The 18,822-nt window shown below is 50.2% G+C and overlaps 1 protein-coding gene across 1 annotated transcript; it reads right to left on the reverse strand.

Moving 5' to 3' along the window:
- Positions 1 to 12,805: 12,805 nt before the first annotated feature.
- Positions 12,806 to 18,822, reverse strand: Dusp26 (dual specificity phosphatase 26 (putative); the record flags this gene model as incomplete). Its single annotated transcript, XM_005398407.2, is given in 4 exon segments — positions 12,806 to 13,616; positions 15,019 to 15,233; positions 16,854 to 17,146; positions 18,707 to 18,822. Coding segments are annotated over 3 exon segments (636 nt in total). The 3' UTR covers positions 12,806 to 13,416.

The raw sequence follows: 18,822 nt of genomic DNA on the forward strand, positions 1-18,822 counted from the left end.
GCGCGCCCGAGTCGTAGCCCCGCCCCGCCTTCTCGGCCGCTGCAGACCCGGGCGCTAGGGGAGCGACGCCCCCGGGGCTGGGTGCCAGGGCAGAGGAGCGATTCGTGCCACGTTGGTCCCCCGCCCCCGGTCCGCCACGGTTAGCGTTTCCGTCGCCCCCGAAAGAGCCGGGCCTGGGGAAGCTGCGCATGGGCCCCGCTGGAGGGGACGCGCAGGAATGAACAGAGTTGTCCCTTCTGGCCCGCACCTCGTTTTACGGACGAGGAATTGAGGCAGAAGTTTAAGGCAGATGACTTGACTTGAGTTCTGCGGTCCTGGGGAGCAAAATCGACACCGGAAACTGGAGATGTCATTGCCTCTAGGACGGGCTCTTGAGTGTGGCCCCGCGTAGGTGTTGAATGAACAATAGTTGAAAGACTGAATCTCTCTGCTCTCTGTCCAGTTTTCTTCTGTGTGGTTTCTGCCTGTTTTCCATCTATCCACTTTCTGTTTTAAAAGAAAGTACTCAGCCGGGCGTGGAGGTGCACGTCTGTAAATCCCAGCACTAGGGAGGCTGAGGCAGGAGGATCTCTGCAAATTCGAGGCCAGTCTGAGCTACATAGTGAGTTCAAAGCCAGCTTTAATTACACAGCGAGACCCAGTCTCAATGAAAATAATAATACTACTAATAATAAGTACTCGCCCCAAGCCCATTGCACGCCGAGCGTGGTGGCACAGGAGCCCCACAGTGTCGTGAGAGTCAGCAGGCTTCGGCTTTCCTGGGGCTTCCGGGGGTGAGAACACCAATAAGCAAGCAAACAAATAAGCGTCTCGATCTGTACGTATGATACCAGTAACTGGTACCAGTAACCCCCACCCCGCCCCCATCTGTGGAGAACTGGCTCCAGGACTCCCAGGGATACACAAACCTTCACAGGCGCAAGGCCCTTACAGGAATGGCTTGGTGTGGTCCACCCGTCTTTACTTTATCTCCCCCTCCCCCAAGATCTGCATAACCATGAATAGGGAGACACAGCTTACTGTATAGTTTAACAATTGCTTGACTTACTTGTTTTTCTTTTTGAGCTAGTCTGGTGGGGCATCAGGAACAGATCTAACTCATTTCTTAATTGGGCAACTCGAGAAAAGACTCTCTCTGACGATAGGCACGTTAACATTTGCACATACACAGGCACAAGCCAAGAGATTCTGACTTAGTAGTTAAAAGGCGGGCCCAGAAATCTCCATGTGGGTACACCTTGTCCTCCCAAATCCACATGTAACTGAGAGGAACAGAAGCCTGCTTCTTCCCAGTAGATCATTTCTGCTACATAATTACTCTCTCTAATATATCGTTTCCCCAGAGCGCCTCCTCTCCCAGACATTTTGCTGTTCCCCGGGATGGGCTTCAAAACTTCCCTGCTCCTGCCTCACCCTCCGGAGTAGCTGGGACTGTAGATGCGCACCACTGCACCTGGCCAGAGCTATCTTTCTAAAACATAAGTCTGAACACGTAGTTGCTTTGCCGAATGGCTTTTACTGGCTTCTGGTGTTGGTAGCATAAAATGTGGCGTTCAGAACATTTCAGGCTAGCCTTCGCGAGTCGTCCCAGCCCTCTCTCGCCCCACGCTCTATTCATCCGCCACAAAGCTGTCCCTTGTCCTCGTTCCTTGTATATAGTATATTCTTTCTTGACTGTAATTTTGTGTGTGCTGTTTCTTCTGTTTGGAATGTCCATTCTCCTTCTGTGTCTGACAAACCTTTTGTAGGATTCAGCTAAAAACTTGCCAACTTCTGGGGCTCACTGCTGTCACCGTCCTCTCTCCATATCCATTTTAACACTGCGTGAACAAAGTAGTATGTGAGAGCATTTTAAAGACAGGCATGTGATTTCCTGAGTGACGCCCTCAGGAGCCCTCCTCTTAGGAGAGATTTTAAGGGTGTGGAACACTTTTGTAGTTCAATAAAAGTTTTTGTAGCTTATGCTTGGGTATGCCTGCATACTAACATGCAATTTCAGCTGCATTCTAAGGAGAGTGTACAGGTTTAAAAACGGTATAGACAATGTTCTATATGATTCCAAAAATATGACACTCTGGGAAAGTCAAAAATATGAAGACAGGAAGAAGGTCAGTGGTTGCTAGGGGCTATTCATACCAGTCATGAATAGGTAGAGCGCAGAGGATTTGTAAAACAGTGAAACTCCATACGATACTACAATAATGGAAACATATCGTTATATATTTTTCTAAACCCATGAAATGTACCACATCAAGAGGAAGTCTAATGCACACTATGGCCTTGAGTGATAATGACGTATTCATTTGTTGTAACAAATGCACCACTTGGATGGGGGACCTCGATAGCAGGGACAGGTCAGCACATGTGGGAACAAGAGATGGATGGAATTCCCTGTAACCTCCTCCCAAGTATGGTGTGAACCTGAAACTATCCTGATAAAATTTAGTCTATTAAATTAAAAACAGCATGACTCGTGGTTACTTACCTGGTTCTTCCTATTCACTGGTTCAGGGTGAGGTGTGACACTCACCCTAGTTATATTAAGGCTTTCCGGCTAAGTGCCTCTAGTGCCAAACTGTGGAAGAGGAAGAGTCCCTGAAAGAAACATTTACAGGAAGTGTGGAAGATCTTCACATCCCACTCCCCTTGATGATAAAAAGCTCCTGTGCAGGAAGACACTGCGAAGGTAGGAATTGTGGCACTTTTCCTGAGGGAGAGCTGGTCAGTCAGGATGACGGACATTTCAGGTCACAACTACATGAACCATAACTACTGTTGTTGGACAGAATGTTATGTAATAATTTATATTTTATGCCTGACATTTCAAGCATTCTGTAAACTCTCCCAGAGCACTAAAAAAGAAAGCATTTGGAAAAACCACTGTATCCCTTCCCAACGGTCCGTCCTCATCCCTCCTGGCCAGAGTGCCTCAGATGATGGCTTGGCTTGGGAGACAGTAGGTTGGAGGCAGGGTTTTAGTTCTGGGCATCTTTGAAAAGTATAGTTCAGTCTTAGTACTGAGACGGAAGGATACTACTGAAGACAAGTTGATTTCTCGTATCACAAGTTGATTTCTCGTATCACATTAACCCTGTTTTGATTGTTACCTTCAACTCCTTCAGTGAGAGGATGGTTCCTATACCCATTGTCAAGGAAGTCAGGAAGACAAGTTTGGGGTTTTTTTGTTGTTGTTGCTGAAAAAGAAACTGAAACAAGTAAAAATAATGGATCACATGTTCAGAGCCACTTGAGAAAGCTGAAGAAGAGTTTCATTTGTACAGAGTCCTGTTTATAAATCTTCCACAGAAAGCAGTCAAAGTAATTCTGAACCTCCAGACAAATGTAAGGAGGGCATGAACGTCTCCTCGTGGCTGCTATCCCCCTCCAACATCCTCTCACACACCCAACAGACCTCTCATTTTAAGGCCTTCGAAAACGTGAAAGAAACAATTCGGGGAGAGACACTGAGTCCGAGGAGGAGCACGGGGGCTTCGGTTACCCATTCCTCTCAGGAAGGGACTTTTCCAGGGGCCTCCAAATCCATCTGTAAAGTGTGGAAGCTGAGGCTCTCCACAGTTGATGGTAAAAAAAATGCTAATTATCCCTAAGCAAACATGTCCTGCTTCAAAAATAGACAAATTGTCACAGTATTTTCACCCACTTTTTAACATGTCAGAAGAGTTTTCATCAAAGAGCATGTAACTTCTTGCACAGGGTGAGAGCTGCTCATTGTACATTGGGGTAATGAGCCCCCTTCCCCTCCCTCCCTTCCTTTCTTCATTTGTGCTGTTCATGTTAAGCACAGGCTGTACCACTGAGATGCACCTCCAAACCCCTTCACTATTTTTATTCTTAAAAGGTCTGGCCCTCCTCTGTCCAGATATTCTGGTGGTCTCCATACTTAGACACTTTCAGGGCATCGATAGAACTCTGGGCAACAGATGATCACGGCCTGTGCAGCAATGCCCCTAGTCCTGTTGTGTGGCTACCCTGACATGTGGGACAGCAGTTTCCCCACCCCTTTCACAGGGGTCAGACCCACAGGGGAAGTCCAGTAGGAGACAGAGCCATGGGTGTGACTGAGAAGGAAACTCCTTTCTCTCTTGAGGCTGGCCAGTTCCATTAGGGTACCAGGGGCCTTCCCTAAGTACCTCTTCAAGCAAACCCTCATGTTTCTCCTAAGGATCCAGGAAGGCTGAGAGGAAACAGAAGGTATAGGTTCTGGCTAACCTGGTTGCTGAGACTTCTGCGTAGTCTTTCGGTGTTTTTAACTTTCTAGAATGAAACAAATACTACAGGCCTGAGCTGATCCATGTTCTAGGGGTGGAGTCTTAAGAACTGAGTAGGGTCGGGATATAGCTCAGCAGCACAAGTACTTGCCTGGCACCAAGGAATCACGAGTTTGATTCCTGGTACCAAAAAACAAGAATAGAGTGAAGGAGAGGAGAAGACCCTTTACCCCCACACACACTGTGTGCCAAGCCCAGAGCTCAGTGCTTTGCATAGATTCCTTTATTCCTCATTACAGCCCTTCAGGGATTATTGGTTTTTAAAAAAATTTCTTATAAGGTACATCTGAAGCCCAGGAAGGATAGATCTTAGCACAAATCGTATAACCCAAGAGTTGGCATCAGCATTCCAACCAAACTTGGCTTCTTTGCACAAAGCATGCTGTGTCCTCAACACTAGCCCAGTGGTTGAGGAAGGGTCTTCAGCTTGGCATGGTGTGAGGTAGTCGAGCCTCAGCTCCCTTACGTGTAAAGTCCAGGAGTTGAATTTATGTTTGAAAAATGTTTGAAAAATGCTTGACGTGTGTGAAACACAAACATCCCCCAGCTGTGTCAGTTACTTCTGTCCTTGAACTATGTCATGAAGCACTGTGGCTCAGAAGATGACTGGGACCAGGAGTCAGTACAGTGTATTAATTAGGATGCAGGTTAGAACAGTGAAAAGGTTTGGAAAATATGTTCAAAGATTCTTAGCTGGGAATGACGCTACTCACCTGTAGTCTCAGCCTACTTGGGAGGCTGAAGCAGGAGGACTGCATGAGCCCACATATTTGAAACCAGGCGGGGCAAATAGAATGTGTGTGAAAGGCAAAAATAAAAACAACTCTGATCTGCCTCCCTTTAAGAAGTGGAGCCTGGTTCCCAGCTGGTTGAGTTTGAGCTGGACTTGATTATTCTTGTAACAAACAGAATAAAGCAGAAGTGACAGTGAAAACTGGACTTTGAAAACTGGATCATGAAAATGCACTTCCGTTTCCTGTCTCGATCACTCTTCTTCTTAGGTCATCGGATCTGGGGGAGGCCAGCATGTACCATGCCCATAGCTACTGGCCTACCAGTGTGTGGAGAAGCCACAGGGTGGGAACAGAGGGCACTGGTACCAGCTGCAGGACTGAACCTGGGAGTGCATATTCTAGCTCCCTGCTCTGGCCAAGCTTTTGGATGATGGCAGGCCCTGCCCTGAGCTGGCCACAATCTCACCAGAGACCCAGAGACAGAAGTGGGGTTACATTGCTTTTGAGGTCCTGACCTACAAAATGATGAGATGATAATAGATACTTGTTGTTTTAAGGCACTGAGTTTTGAAGTAATTCGTTATGTAGCAATAGATAAATAGTATAGCCACTATAACAAAGAGACAAAAATACTGAGTGCTCAAACAATGAGGTGGTTTATTTTCCACCACAAACACTGCACAGGCTCTGGAAGGTGCAGGAAGTGGACGGAGTTCTGCTTTGTGAAGCCATCTGGGCACCCAGGTTCTTTCGCTCCTTGGGTGTGTCCTAAGACATTTCCTTTTTTCATCCCCTAAGAGCTGGCTTGTTCATTTATCTTATGTTCCATCTCAAAGGAAGGGTACGAAAGAAGGAAGAGATAGCCTTTTGCTTGTAAGCAACAGACCAGTCTTTCTGATCGCTTTCCGCTGGTAAGAACTTAGTTCCTGGGTCACATTTCTCCGCAGTGCCTATGGTTTGTCCTCTCTGGCTGAACAGTAACACGTTGGGTTAAAGCTCAGGGCAGCTGATGAATAGAAGGAGGAGTGCAGATGGCCTCAAGTGGAGGCCCAGGATCTCTCCCTACTTGAGTCCTGGTGTGGTACCTATTTCTGTGCCTCCCACCAACTCACCTCTCTCTGGCTCAGTGTTCTCATTTATAAGGTGAAGGATTGGAAGCCGGGTGTAGTGATATGTACTGTAGTCACAGCAACCTGTGTGTCTGAAGCAGGAGGATGGCGAGTTCTAGCCCAGCCTGGGCAACTTAGCGATTTTCTGAGACCCTGTCTCAAAATTAAACAAACAAACAGGCAAACTAAAAGTAAAAAAAAGATGAGGGTGTAGCTCAGTGTGAAGGCCCTGGGTTCAGTTCCCAGTGCAAGAGAGAAAGAGAGAGAGAGACAGAGAAAGAAAGGGATTTAATTACTTTCTCATTATTGGGATACAATACCTGACACTCATAATTTAAAGGAGGAAAGGTTTATTTTGGCTTACAGTTTGTAGAGGTTTCAGTCTACAGTTGGCTGGCTCCAGGGCAGGGCAGCCTGGCAGAGGGGCAGGGCAGAGGAGACATAGCTCATGGCACAGCAGCAAGAAGCAGAGGGAGACCAAGGGAGGGAGATACACCCTTTCAGGCCTGGCCCTCAGTGACTCAGCTCCTCCAAACAGGCTTTATCTCCCAAATCATATTTAGCTATAAACTCATCCGTGGACTAAGCCACTCATACATATCACACCCCATGGGCCAGTCACCTCCCCAAAGCCCCACCTATGAGTGCATGAGGCTTGGGGGGGGCACCTAGATATAAACCATAACAGAGAGAAAGAAAACCAGCAATCACTACTTTATTATGTACACATACCTAGTAAGATAATATCTGTGTCAGCACGAGGGGTTGCATCCAGGGCTTTCCCACTGAGCCACTTTCCCAGCCTTTCTTCTTTTTTACTCCTTATTTTGATATTTTACTTTGTATTTTCACTAAATTGCAAAGTTACCCAAGCTAGGCTCAAACTGGTGATCTTGCTTCCCCTTCTAGACAGCTGGGATTACAGGCATGTGTCAGCACACCTGCTCTCAAACTATTTTTTTTAGCATAATCTTTTTATGTAGTAATCTTTTAAAACAAACTGCAGGCTGAAGATGTACCTCAGCAGTAGAGCATGTACTTAGTTAGCACGCATGTGACCCTGGATTCCATCCCGAGCACCAAAGGTGAAAAGCTGCTTGTGTATAAAATAAAAATAGAGTTGATATATGAATTACTGAAAGGTTTCTTTCTGTCTTCCTTTCACATCAGTGGACCCAGTGAAAGCTATTTGAAATACTAGGGCTCAGGGTTGGGGGTTTGATCCTCGGCACTGCACTGCCAAAAAAAAAAAAAAAAAAAAAAAAAAAAAAACCAAAAAAAAAAAAAAAAAAAAAAAAATCACCTATATGCTAAGAATACAAATAAGAACAGGTATATTAAATTGTAACATACAGTGATCATCTAATAGTATAAACTTCCATTTCATGGAGCTTCTTTGCGGATATTGATTCAAATTCACTTGTTTTTATCAAGTGGGAACACAAGTCATGTGATGGAAAATACAAGGGTTTTGAACTAATGTTGATTCAAAACTGTCGTCTTATTGTACTATCTTCTCAAAGTGCAATCAGTTCAAAAGGGAAGCATCACACTCACAAATTTGTTTTGAAATATTTGCCAAAATTTTGGTAGTATTTTTGATGAAGGTAATTGTCCTCAGTACAAGTTTAAAAAAAGAAAAAGAAAGGAACACCAACACCAACATCAAAAAAAAAAAAACAAAAAAAACAAAACCACAGAAAAGACATTCTCCCGGGTCCCTTTAAGCTGTGGCATTTCTGAGGTTTTGCTCATTCACCTGTGTGAATAAGCTGGGCTGGATCCCAGCCTCATGCTTGGCAGTGGCAGCTCTGTAGCCAGCAGGTACTGCAGAGGAAAATGGAGCGAACCTGGCCTGTGATGCTCAGCCTCACTGCAGTTTCTTCTCCCCTCATGTAACGAATGTTGGGGCATCTGTCCTCTCTCCTGAGGCAAAGGAGGCTCCCTCTTTGGAGCAGGGGCCAAAGTGAGGCGGGGCTGGGCTGGAATGTCGAGTGGCCACCACGGACTTGGACACTCCTGGAGCCCAACCTGTCTCCATGTCAGGTTAATGTTTTTACCAACTCTCTGGCCATGTCCTTGCCAAGGCTGCTATTGGTTGTTGGTCTCAACTGGGATTAGGAGTGCCAGCTCTGTCAAGATTATAACTGAGAATCTGGACTTGCCCAGTCTTAACCCAGTTTGTGAACAAACCCCAGGGTCAGAGGGGAGGGGCCTGACGTAATCTCTGAGGCTCTGAAAACATAAGCTCTGCCAGGGAAAGTTACCGAGGCGGAAGGTGGAGGTTCTCTCTTTTACTGTGCAGACAGCAGAAGCTGGCGCAGGAGCTGAGACATCATGTTCCTCCCTGCTTCCCAGAGCCCGGCTTGGCCCTTTCCATTTGCTTCCCACTTCCTTCCTGAGAGACTCACCATGTCAGCCACCTTCCGGCTGGCTCCAGAGGCCACATGGGAATTTGGCTGGAGACTTAAGGCACCCATTGCCCACAGACTAAGAGCATTCCCAAAATGGCTGGGGCTGTGGCGCCGTGGGAGAAAGTCAGGGAAGAGAGCTAGGCGGGGCGTCTCAGGATAAGGAATGGCTTATATGTCTGGATAAGGCATCAGGACATAGCAGTGGAGCTGATTTACAGCAGGTCTGTGGGCAAGTGGTCTTAAAGACTGAAGCAAGTCTTGGGTATGAAAATATGAAGAAGCCTGGCCTGGTGAGGCCAGGCCAGGGAGGCTGACAGTGGAGCACAGCAAGTTCAAACACAGCTCAGGCAACTTAGTGATTTAGTGAGACCCTACTTCAAAAATTAACAACAACAACAACAACAACAACAATAACTGAGAGTGTAGCTCAGTGTGAGAGCTCTGGGTTCTATCTCTAAAACTAAAAACAAAAACCAACATCTTGGAGAAGGATAGCATTGGTTTGGAGAGTGGACATTGAACTCCTCTAATGGGGACAGCCTCTGGTTCACATGGTTCTGTGCAGAAGTGAGCTCATCGTCTCTTTCAGCATTTTTATTTGTTTGCTCTTTTAGACAAAGTCTTACTATGTAAGTCCAGGCCAGCCTTGAACTTGCTGTGGAGCTCAGGATGGCCTTGAAGTCATGATCTTCCTATCTCAGCCTCCACAGTATAGGAGGCCGTCATGCCCGGGCCTCTTTTGACTTGATGGGAGACCCTGGAAGCACAGATTTGGTAGACAGCTTTCCATTTGTAGCATTCTGGCACACTGACAAAAACCTGCGGTAGGTTGGTTTGGATCCAGGCTGCGGGGGACACAGGCTGGGGCCCTTCTCCGTGTACTTCTGCATTACCAGGTCTCCATTTTCAGGCCCTGTTAGCGATCAGACCTGTCATTTCTAGCCAGTGCCTGGATTTCCACGCAGACAGGTCTTAGGCAAGGGACCTGAATTAGCTGTTTCCTCTGGCTGCCCTAACAGTTATTCGTGGCTTAAACAACATGCAGTTAGTGCTCCACAGCTGGGTGGGTTGGAAGTTTGGGAGAGATCTTGCACAGGGCACTGTTCTCGGGCTGGCCCTCTCTACTGAGGTTTCAGGAGAGAACCCTGTTCTTGCCTTTCCTGTCTTCTGGAAGCCACCTGCATCCCTTCACACCTGGACCCGTCCTTGGTAGTCAGCAGCCCGTCTAGCTGTTCTCACACTAAGTCTGTCACCACAGAAAAGGCTCTGCCCTTTCAAGGCCTCATGTTCTGGGCCCACTCAGACACCTAAGAGTTGATCTCTCCAGTGCAAGCAGCCTGGTTGGATGGGGTCTGTCCTCCAAGCTGGTGGGGCTTTATGAGGGGACAAGAAGGCAGTGTGAGCTGGACAGGGATTCAGGTTGCTCTCCTGGGACCCTGCTTAGTGTCCTTGAGATTGAGTTGTTAGTGAGTGCAAGCCTGACCTCTGCACCTCCCTCTGGCCCCCTACTTCCCCATGGCTCTCTGTGCACCACTTGCCCTCCTGCCATTACACAGTCCACTGTGTGAGACATGGACAGCCGGCCCCCAGTGGAGGCCAAGCTGCTTGGGCCATCTGATCTTGGCAGTTCAGCCTCCCAGGCTGTGAGCAGATCAAACCTCTTTTCTTTATAAGTACCAGTATCAGGTACTTTGTTATAGCAACAGGAAACAGATCCATACATCAGGAAAGGTGGCGTAGTCACAGATTCCAGGGGTTGGGCTCTGAACAGTACTCTGAAACTTTTGGATGTTTTGCCTCCTACCCTCTCCAAATGTTCTGAGGGCAGCAATCCTCCTTGGCAAACAAGGTTCATCTTCCCTATTACCTCTGCAATTCTTCTATTTTAGTTTCCTTCCCTCCTACTTTTCCCCTTCCTCCTCCATCCCTTCTTCCTCCTCCTCCCCTTCTTCCTCTCCTTCTCCCCCTCCTTCTTCTTCCTCTTTTACCTCTTCTCCCTCTTCTTCTCCTTCTCCTCCTTCCTCCTCCTCCTTCCTGTTCTCCTCCTTCTTCTTGTTCTGCTGTAGAGAATGAAATCCGGGGCCTTATACGTGCTAGGCAAGCTCCTATCACAGAGCCGCACCCCAGCCCCAAGTTTCCTTTCCTTTAAGGGCTCTGTCACTAGTAAGGAGCTTGGGTGCAGCAGCAGAGTGCCCCCTGGAGCCGAGTAATTCTGACCTGGCCACCTGTCTGGTTACAGCTCCACCGGGATGTGCTCAGAAGCAGCACTTTCCTCTCTGCTGCTGCTGCCACTCCCCGGGGGACTCCCCCGCTGGGATTGGGTGTGGGGTGAAGGATGGGGCACACATTCCTCCCCTCCCCAGAGACAGCCCAGGCTCTAGGGCTTGAGCCAACACTGCAGAGGTGGGGTTGGGGGCAGAGAGGGAGGAGAGTCTCAAGACTGACTTAGAGCCCAGTTCCGCAGTCAGTGAGAGGCACAAGCTACAACTAAGGGTCAATTTCTTCCTTAATTTCCTGGTCCCTTGCCTGGGTTCAAATGGTCCACTGCCCAAGAACAGGAGTGGGGGGATCTGGACACTGAATTTCAGTTTTGGGAGGAGAAAGCAAGGCCCACCTGTGACAGGTCTCATCCTGCATTGGCTTGGAGGGTGGGACTGAATCTACACATGTGATGACCAGGCTAAGGGCTCCCTTTGGCTCCCTTTGAAACACGCAGGTGCCTGTAGAAAAGTTGAAAGCTCTAGAAAAGACACAGAAATCCTCAGTTCACTTTATTTCCAGATATTGAAAAATCAAACCAGGCAGTGTGAGCTGGTGGGTCTGAGGGTTTGGGGGAATTGCTCTGTGGCAGTTCCTCTTCCTCCCACACCTGACACACCATACACACACACACACACACACACACACACACACACACACACACGGTGTGCACTCTTCAATGATGGAGGTGGAAGCAGAGTAAAATGATGGTTAAACACAGATTCCAGCGCCAGAGAACCCTGCTTTAAATTTCTCCTCTTCCATTTCCTATTTGTGTGTCTTTGGGCAAATTAGTTAACCTCGATTTCCCAGTTCCTAAATAATAACAATTACACAAGGTTTTCATGAAGATTAAGTGAGTACCTATAAAGACAGAAGAGTTCCTGGATCTGACTATTATATGGCTTTGCTGAATAATAAAAATATATAATCTACTGTATAGAGATAATGTGGATTTTTTTTTGGTCAAGGATACTTTAGGAGCCATATTTCCCTCCCAGAAGTTAGAATTAAACTCTCAAATTATTCATCATGAAAACAATTTGGGCACATTTGAACTGCACAAATATAGTTGTCACTGTTTAGATACACTTGTAGTAATACACTTTTTAGGATAAAACAAAGGAGGTGACAATCTACTGTCTTCTGTTCTGATCTAGTTACAGTTAGTCCTTCTGAGAGAGTGAGTTATTTCTGATTTCTGGGTTCTCTTTTCTTCTTGGCACTGGGGATGACTCCAGGAGCACTCCCCCACTGAACCGCACCACCAGACCCAAGTCTAGTTTTGATTAAGCTTGACAGCGATCGTGTTGCCAACTTCTGAGGCAAATCAGCAAAGATTAAAAGAGAAAGCAATCACACTGCCCCTCCCAACACCTCGATACTTTGGCACCAGCAACAACACGAAGTCATAAATGGAGGGCATTTAGGGCTGGGCTTGACTTAAGATTCATTTTCTGTTATCCCATCAGAATGCGGACTTCTAAAACTACAGCAATGTTAGGCAAGTGCTCTACCACTCAACTACATCCCCAGCCCTTCTTATTTTGAGACAAAGTCTCACTAAGTGGCCCAGACTAGCCTTGAGCTTTGCAATTTTCCTGCCTCGGACTCCCTAGTAGCTAGGCTTACAGGCATGTGTTCATGCCTAGTTGGATGTGGATTTGACAGAGAAATTAGGTTAGTTTTTAAAAACTAAAATTACTGAAGCATTTGAACTCGTGAATAAAGGTCTATTATAAGTTTAGGTGATGGATGCCCACGCAGATGCAGACATGAAGTTTTTGGTCCTCTTCTTCCCCCTTGTGGACTCGCTGGAAATAACAGCTCAAGATTCCCGGAGGCTCCGTAGGAACGGTGATGATGATGGAGGTGTGCCGGGTGGCAGAGGTTTACTTATCGCTGACACCAGGAGGTCAGGAACCACCTATGCCAAGCAAGGCTGGGGTTCCCTAGAGAGAGGTCTAGAACTCTTTTAATCTGTCAATGACATCAAATGGTTTCTTCTTTTCCAGTGTCTTTATTTTTCATCCAGATACCTGGATCCAGTACCAACAACGCCTGCCAGTCATGCACCTCTGCGATTCTCTTGGCCACCAGCAGCACCCATGGGCGCCATGCCAGCCGGCACACACCTGCTCGTGCCATGCTTGCTGTAGCAAGTCTGCGGGGAATCTCCCTCTGGCTTTACAGCTTTTCACATCACCCAGGTCATCTGTCTCTATGCTATGGTCTGCGCGCAACCCCACACATTTGTGCGGCTGCATCTGGGACTCCTTGCATGGGCACAGGGCAGAGACGGCCCTTTTGTTTTTGTAAGGGAAAGAGGAGAACACCTGCACACAAAGAGGGGAAGGGACCGCGTGTACCTGGGGACATCCTTCTACCTGCAGCCTGGCTCCTCCTTTCCTGGTCACACCCCTGGGCACCTGTCCCCCACACCACCCACCTTCACCTCTCACCGCTCTCACAGAGGGCAGCAGTGGCCTGGGCCTTGGCCCCAGGAGAAGACGGGCTCCTTGGGCTTTCTGCTCCCCGCCGGCTGGGCCTCTTGTCTCCAGGTGAAGCCAGGGATCCACCTGGGCCTGGCCTGACCTCCTGGCCCCTCCGCTCAGGCCTCCAGACTCTGCCGCAGCCTGCGGTCCAGGGCCAGGAGCTGCCTCAAGAAGCCCCGGTTGGGGATGATGCCTCGGTGGTCCTTGACTTTCTTGATGGCCTCCACGAGGGTGAAGCGGTGGTACAGCATGAGGTAGGCGAGCACCAGCGTGGCGGATCGGCTCACTCCCACGGCGCAGTGCACCAGGATCTTGCCTGCGAGGGGAGACACAGGAGATGGGGGGAGACTGTGGTGTGTGGCAGGAGGCTGGCGAGGGTGACACGGGCAGGTGGACAGGAAGACAGGTCAGCAGAGATAAGTGGACACATGGTGGAGGCGGGTGGGGGGGGTTGTTAAGAATGCAGGTCTGGGCTGGTGGTGGTTCAGGGTTGGCCTTAGCTTAGCATAGGCAAGGCCCTGGCTGGGTAATCCCCAGGCCTGGGGGACAAAAGATGTGGATTCCCAACAAAGCGGGGGGCGGGGGGGGAGCTCGGCAGAATGGGGTGGAGAGGGCATCAGCAGTTCAGGGTACCTAAGCCTGGAAAGGGCTGAGGGGAGGAGACTGATCACCAAAGTCAAACTAGCTTTGCACAGGGCAGGGGCCCTGCGGGCATCTTGAAGGGCATCTTGAAGTGTATGGACAGGAAACACCTTGTGTTGAGCCTGGGCTTTCTTTGGTCTTCCTCACCCCCTTGCTCATTTTTTGTTGTTTTGAAATGGGGTCTCCACAGGTTGTCCAGGGTGGTCCAGAAACCCTGGGCTTAAGCGATCCTCCTACTCCAGCCTCCTGAGTAACTGGGACTCAGGCATGTGCCACTGTACCTGGTTCCTTCAGCCTTCTATCTTGCCTTTCCCTTGGCCACTGACCGTATTCTTTATTTACATGTACAGTCATCCCTTGGTATTCAAGATGGGTGGGTTCCAAGACCCTTCGTAGATGCCAAAACCCACAGATGCTCAGGTCCCTTCCGTACCATGGAGCTGTATTTGCACTTAACATTCACACAACCTCTTGTACACTTTGTCATCCCGAGGTTATGACACCAGACACAACACAAGCTCACAAGCGCTACGTGACGGTTGTTGTCCTGTGTTGTCCAGGGAACAATGGCAAGAAATAAAACGTCTGCACAAGCTCAGTACAGACTTCTTTTTCCATATCTTTCCAATCTAAGGCTGGATGCGTGCCTGAATTCAGAACCCAAGAATACAGAGGGCCAACTGTATCTTTTTTTCTGATGACTAAAGTAGTTTTCATCATGTTTAATAATTGGAAAGTGTTGAAATAATTTAAAAAAATTTAAAAACCACAGCACCCATAATCTCACCATCTGGGTACAGCTGCCACTCTTAACACTTCTCATGATGTCCAATCTTGTCTTTTTTTGAGACAGGGTCTGGCTATGTAGTTCAGGTTAGCCTCAAAACCAAGGCCATCCTCTTGCCTCAGCCTCTTGAGTTCTGGGATTATAGGCATGCGCTACCATGCCTGGAAGTCTTGTCTTGTTTGTATGGTCTTGAAATAAAAATGATCAAGAGACAAGGAGTACCCTGCCACAGCGCTGTCCTCTCTCCCTTTTCAGCCCGGGCTTCTGAGCCCCACCCTCTTCCTCCTACCTCCTGGCTGGCTCAGCGCCCGGTGGATGAAGTCCGCAGCTGTCTGGAAGTGGATGCTCATGTCAAAGGCTGGGGAGTCGTGGGCCTCCACACCCAGGTAGCGGATCCCCAGCCCCTCATAGGCCTCGGGTATGCCCCGCCACCTGCTGTGCGAGGCGTTGAGGACATGGGTGATGCCCAGGCGTCGCAGCTCCCGACGGTTGTTGGCCATGTCCCTGTGGAGAGAGGAGGGCTTTGCTGAGGCGCTGTTGCTGCACCCCAAAGGAGGAAGGCGGAGGATGACTTGGGGCTTTCTGTTCTCTTGTTTTGTAGTACTGGGGATGGAACCTGGGACCTCTGCACTGAGCTACACTCTGGCTTTTGTTACTGTTTTAAATTTTGAGACCAGGTCTCACTAAGTGTCTAAGTTACCCAGGCTGGGCTTGAGCCTGTGATCCTCCTGCTTCATCTTCTCAGAGTGCTGGGAGTCCAGGTGTGTGCCACTGCACTTCGTTTATGATTTGGACTCTTTTCCTATGAATGGTGGTGGAGAGAACTGAGGCTCTTTTGTCTGGACGAGGGAAGACTGAATGTATGAGTGAAAATGGCCAGGGTAAAATGTTGAAGGAGCACTCTGAAGAAGCAAGGTTGTATTAAATTCCTTAAATGCAGAGCCATAAAGGCAGAACTAGGATCAAAGGATTAAAGCCACAGGGAAACACAGTTCAGTCTCAGGAATCTCGCTGAAGAGAGACTGGAGCACCTCTGGAGAGATTCTCCTGTTGCTGCTGTTCAAGCTGAGAGAGTAGTCCGATGTGAATCTATGGGGCTGCGGCAGGGGTCGGACATGGGAGCAGGAGGTGCCTGCACCTGCCCATAGTTAACATATCCCTGCTAAGGCTGAGCATGGGGCTCAGTAGTAGAGTGCGTGGGTTCCCTCCCTAGTAACAGCGACAAAAGAGTAAAACATTAAAAAAGTGTTCAGTGCCTTGTGAATCTTGAGATTATGTTTCCAATACTTCTTCCCACACCTAGTTCCCCTATTATTTTATACTGTCCTTGACATCTTCTGTTTTGCCAGTTTTTCTATGGCTCCCTTCAACCCGTTCTATAAGGTCACCCTGATGTCATCCAGCCCCCACCCCTGAGCGCACCGGCAGACACCCTCAAGCACTGTGGTCGTAGTCAGCACCCACTCTGTCTGCCGCAGGAGAAGAGCACTAAACTTGACCTTCCGGGAGTGCTGGGTCTGCTGCTTACAACCTGCATGACCTTGGGCCGGTCACAATGCCTCAGAGCTTCAGCTTCTGTAGCTGTGACCAGGGACAATGGTGCCTGCCTTGCCAGGATGCTAGGGAGCTCAAGAGGGAAAATGCATGTGACACACTCCTTGTGCACAGTAAAGCCCTTGGGGGAGAAGTTGGATTACGCTTCCTTTGAGGCCCTCTCTCCCTGGACCCCAGCTTTGCACTCTGCGGACTCTGCGGGGTGCATGGTCACCAGAGAAGCCCCTGCAGCTGCCCACCTGGTCTTTCATCTCCCAGTGACTGCCTTTTCTTAAAGCCACAGCACACCAGCTGGAAGGTCAGAGAAGTCACCTACTGTGCCTGGCCGCGAGGTAGTGCTGGCCCTCAATGCTCAGCATTTGCTACATGGGTAATATTATTCCTTGAACAGAGTTTTTCTGTCCAGAGTTGAGCATTTCAATAATCCTCTCCAAACTCCCCCAAAGCCCGGCCTCTCCTCTCTGCCCATGCGCCCCTCCCTTCAATGCTCAGCATCTGTCTGCCATCCTTCTTCACACACAAACACACACACACACACAGAGCCACAATCCCAGTCTAGTGGGTACCTACTGGTCTCCAAGGTAGAGGCCTGGCCAGACCTCGTCAGCGTGGTTACAGGCTGTCTTGCCTGTGTACAGGAGCCGCTCCAGCTCAAAGACGTTGAGGAAGGGATGCTGCACGGGTGGCATGTCCTCCAGGCTCCCTCTGGTGCGAACAGGGGACCTTGAGCTACTCCTGGAGAAGCGGGCCATGAACGTCATGGAGGCCCACAGCCAGTTCCCGGGGCACATTGTAGAGCAGGAGGAGCCGGGGCAGCTGCCGGGTGGCTGCGGGGACGACGGGGTTGGGCACCAGGTGAGCTGCTGTTGGAAGAAGAAGGGGTGCGAAACATAAGCCAGTGAGTCCTATGGCTGCTCCTCTTCCTGCCCCCTGGGCTGGGCCCGGGGGAGAAGGTGCTTGGGGCAGAGGGGTCCGGGCTGGTCCAGTGGGGTCCTCCAGGATTGCTCTCTCCATGCAGGGGCAACTCCTCCTGCTGATTTCTTTGGCTCTGCCACGCAAGGAGGTGGGAGGGTCACATGTCCTTGTTTACGGGAATAGGGAGCTGCCCAGCTGCTGGGTTTCTGCTCCGCCACTCCACCCCCACTGCTAGTGCATGCGCGCGCGCGCACACACACACACACTCGTACACTCACAGTTGTCATTTGGGTGCCTGTGCACACTCCTGGGGCCCTTGCCAGCTCGAATCTGGGTCTCATCTGCCATGGGCTCTAAGCACAGGTGTAGGGAGCTGGGCTGGGAACTGAGGTGGCTTTGGACTTGTCCAGGGAATGAGCAGGAAGGTCACCGCAGCTGGGCCCAGACACATGGCAGGCCAGCCTCCCCAGTGCCAGGGGATGGAGCGCTGTGACCTGTGCCTGCCCCGCACTCTCAGCGATCAGGTTGGCACGGGAGTGAGTGGGGTGTAGTAATAAAGGAGAAGAATGAGTTTGGGAAAAATATTTGCCAAATGCAAGTTAATGGAAGAAGACCTACTCTATGTGCACAACAGGTAAGCTGTGTTCTTCTGATCAAAACTCACCTCTCAGGTGAGAATTCTGAGCCAAAGCCGCGGTGGAGTGTGTGGCAGGGAGGGGCGGAGGCTCCGGCCAGGGCTGGCCGGAAGAGAAGGGGAAAGGAGGGGCCGGCAGCCCCTGGCCTTGGAAGGGCAGAGTCACCACCTTTGTTGCTGTGGGAATCAACAGGCCCTGCGGGAATGCGGGCTTGGAGCCAGCCCCCAAGGCTTAGTAGGTGGGCTGCGGCCTTTGGGGTTCACAGACGGGAAGCGCCCGCCTCAAAGGCAGGCATTAGGACCCCAACCCTCTCCCTCGTCACAGGGATCTATGGTCCTTCCTGTCAGGGCGGGTGGCTAAGGGCACGGAGCCCTCCCGCTCCCTTCCCTGCCTCCTGCCCAAGGGACTCTCGAGTGTCCAGCCTGAGAGGCCATTTTGGCCTCTGTGGCCCCGTCCCACCCTCTCAGCCAGGGCCAGCTCTTCCTGGGGAGAGGGGGCGATCACCAATTCACAGGCTATCAGGAGCAAGGGTTTAGGATCAGGGCCGGTGGGGGAAGATCTGACGTGCAGTGCTGAAGGAGGGAGGTTTGCAAGGGCTGGGTCAGAAGACGCCCAGAGATACAGTCTCCACCATGTCCCTTGCTCCGCAGGCCTGAAGACCCCCGGGCTCCACTCCTGAACGACCCTCTCTCCTAATGAAGATCCCGCTGCCGGAGAAGGTAAGGCAAGCAGCCGCTCCCCGTGGGGCTCCGGCCCGGGTGGGCTGGGAGCCCCGGTTCCGTCCAGACGGCCCAGGCCCCTGTCGCCCCCTCTCCGCCTCCCCGCCGCGTCGCGATCGCGGTCCGTGGCAGGTCACGGCGACAGCGCCCCTACCTGGGCGGCTCAGGCGTCCCCGAGGCCGCGGGCGGCCATGCTCCCCGCCGCCGCCGGCTTCAGCTATTTCCAGCCGCGACGCCCACTCGAAGCCAGGTTCGCCGCGGCGCGCGCGC

This window comes from Chinchilla lanigera, unplaced genomic scaffold (genome assembly GCF_000276665.1).
Source record: "Chinchilla lanigera isolate Chin_1 unplaced genomic scaffold, ChiLan1.0 scaffold00062, whole genome shotgun sequence".
Lineage (NCBI taxonomy): Eukaryota > Metazoa > Chordata > Mammalia > Rodentia > Chinchillidae > Chinchilla > Chinchilla lanigera.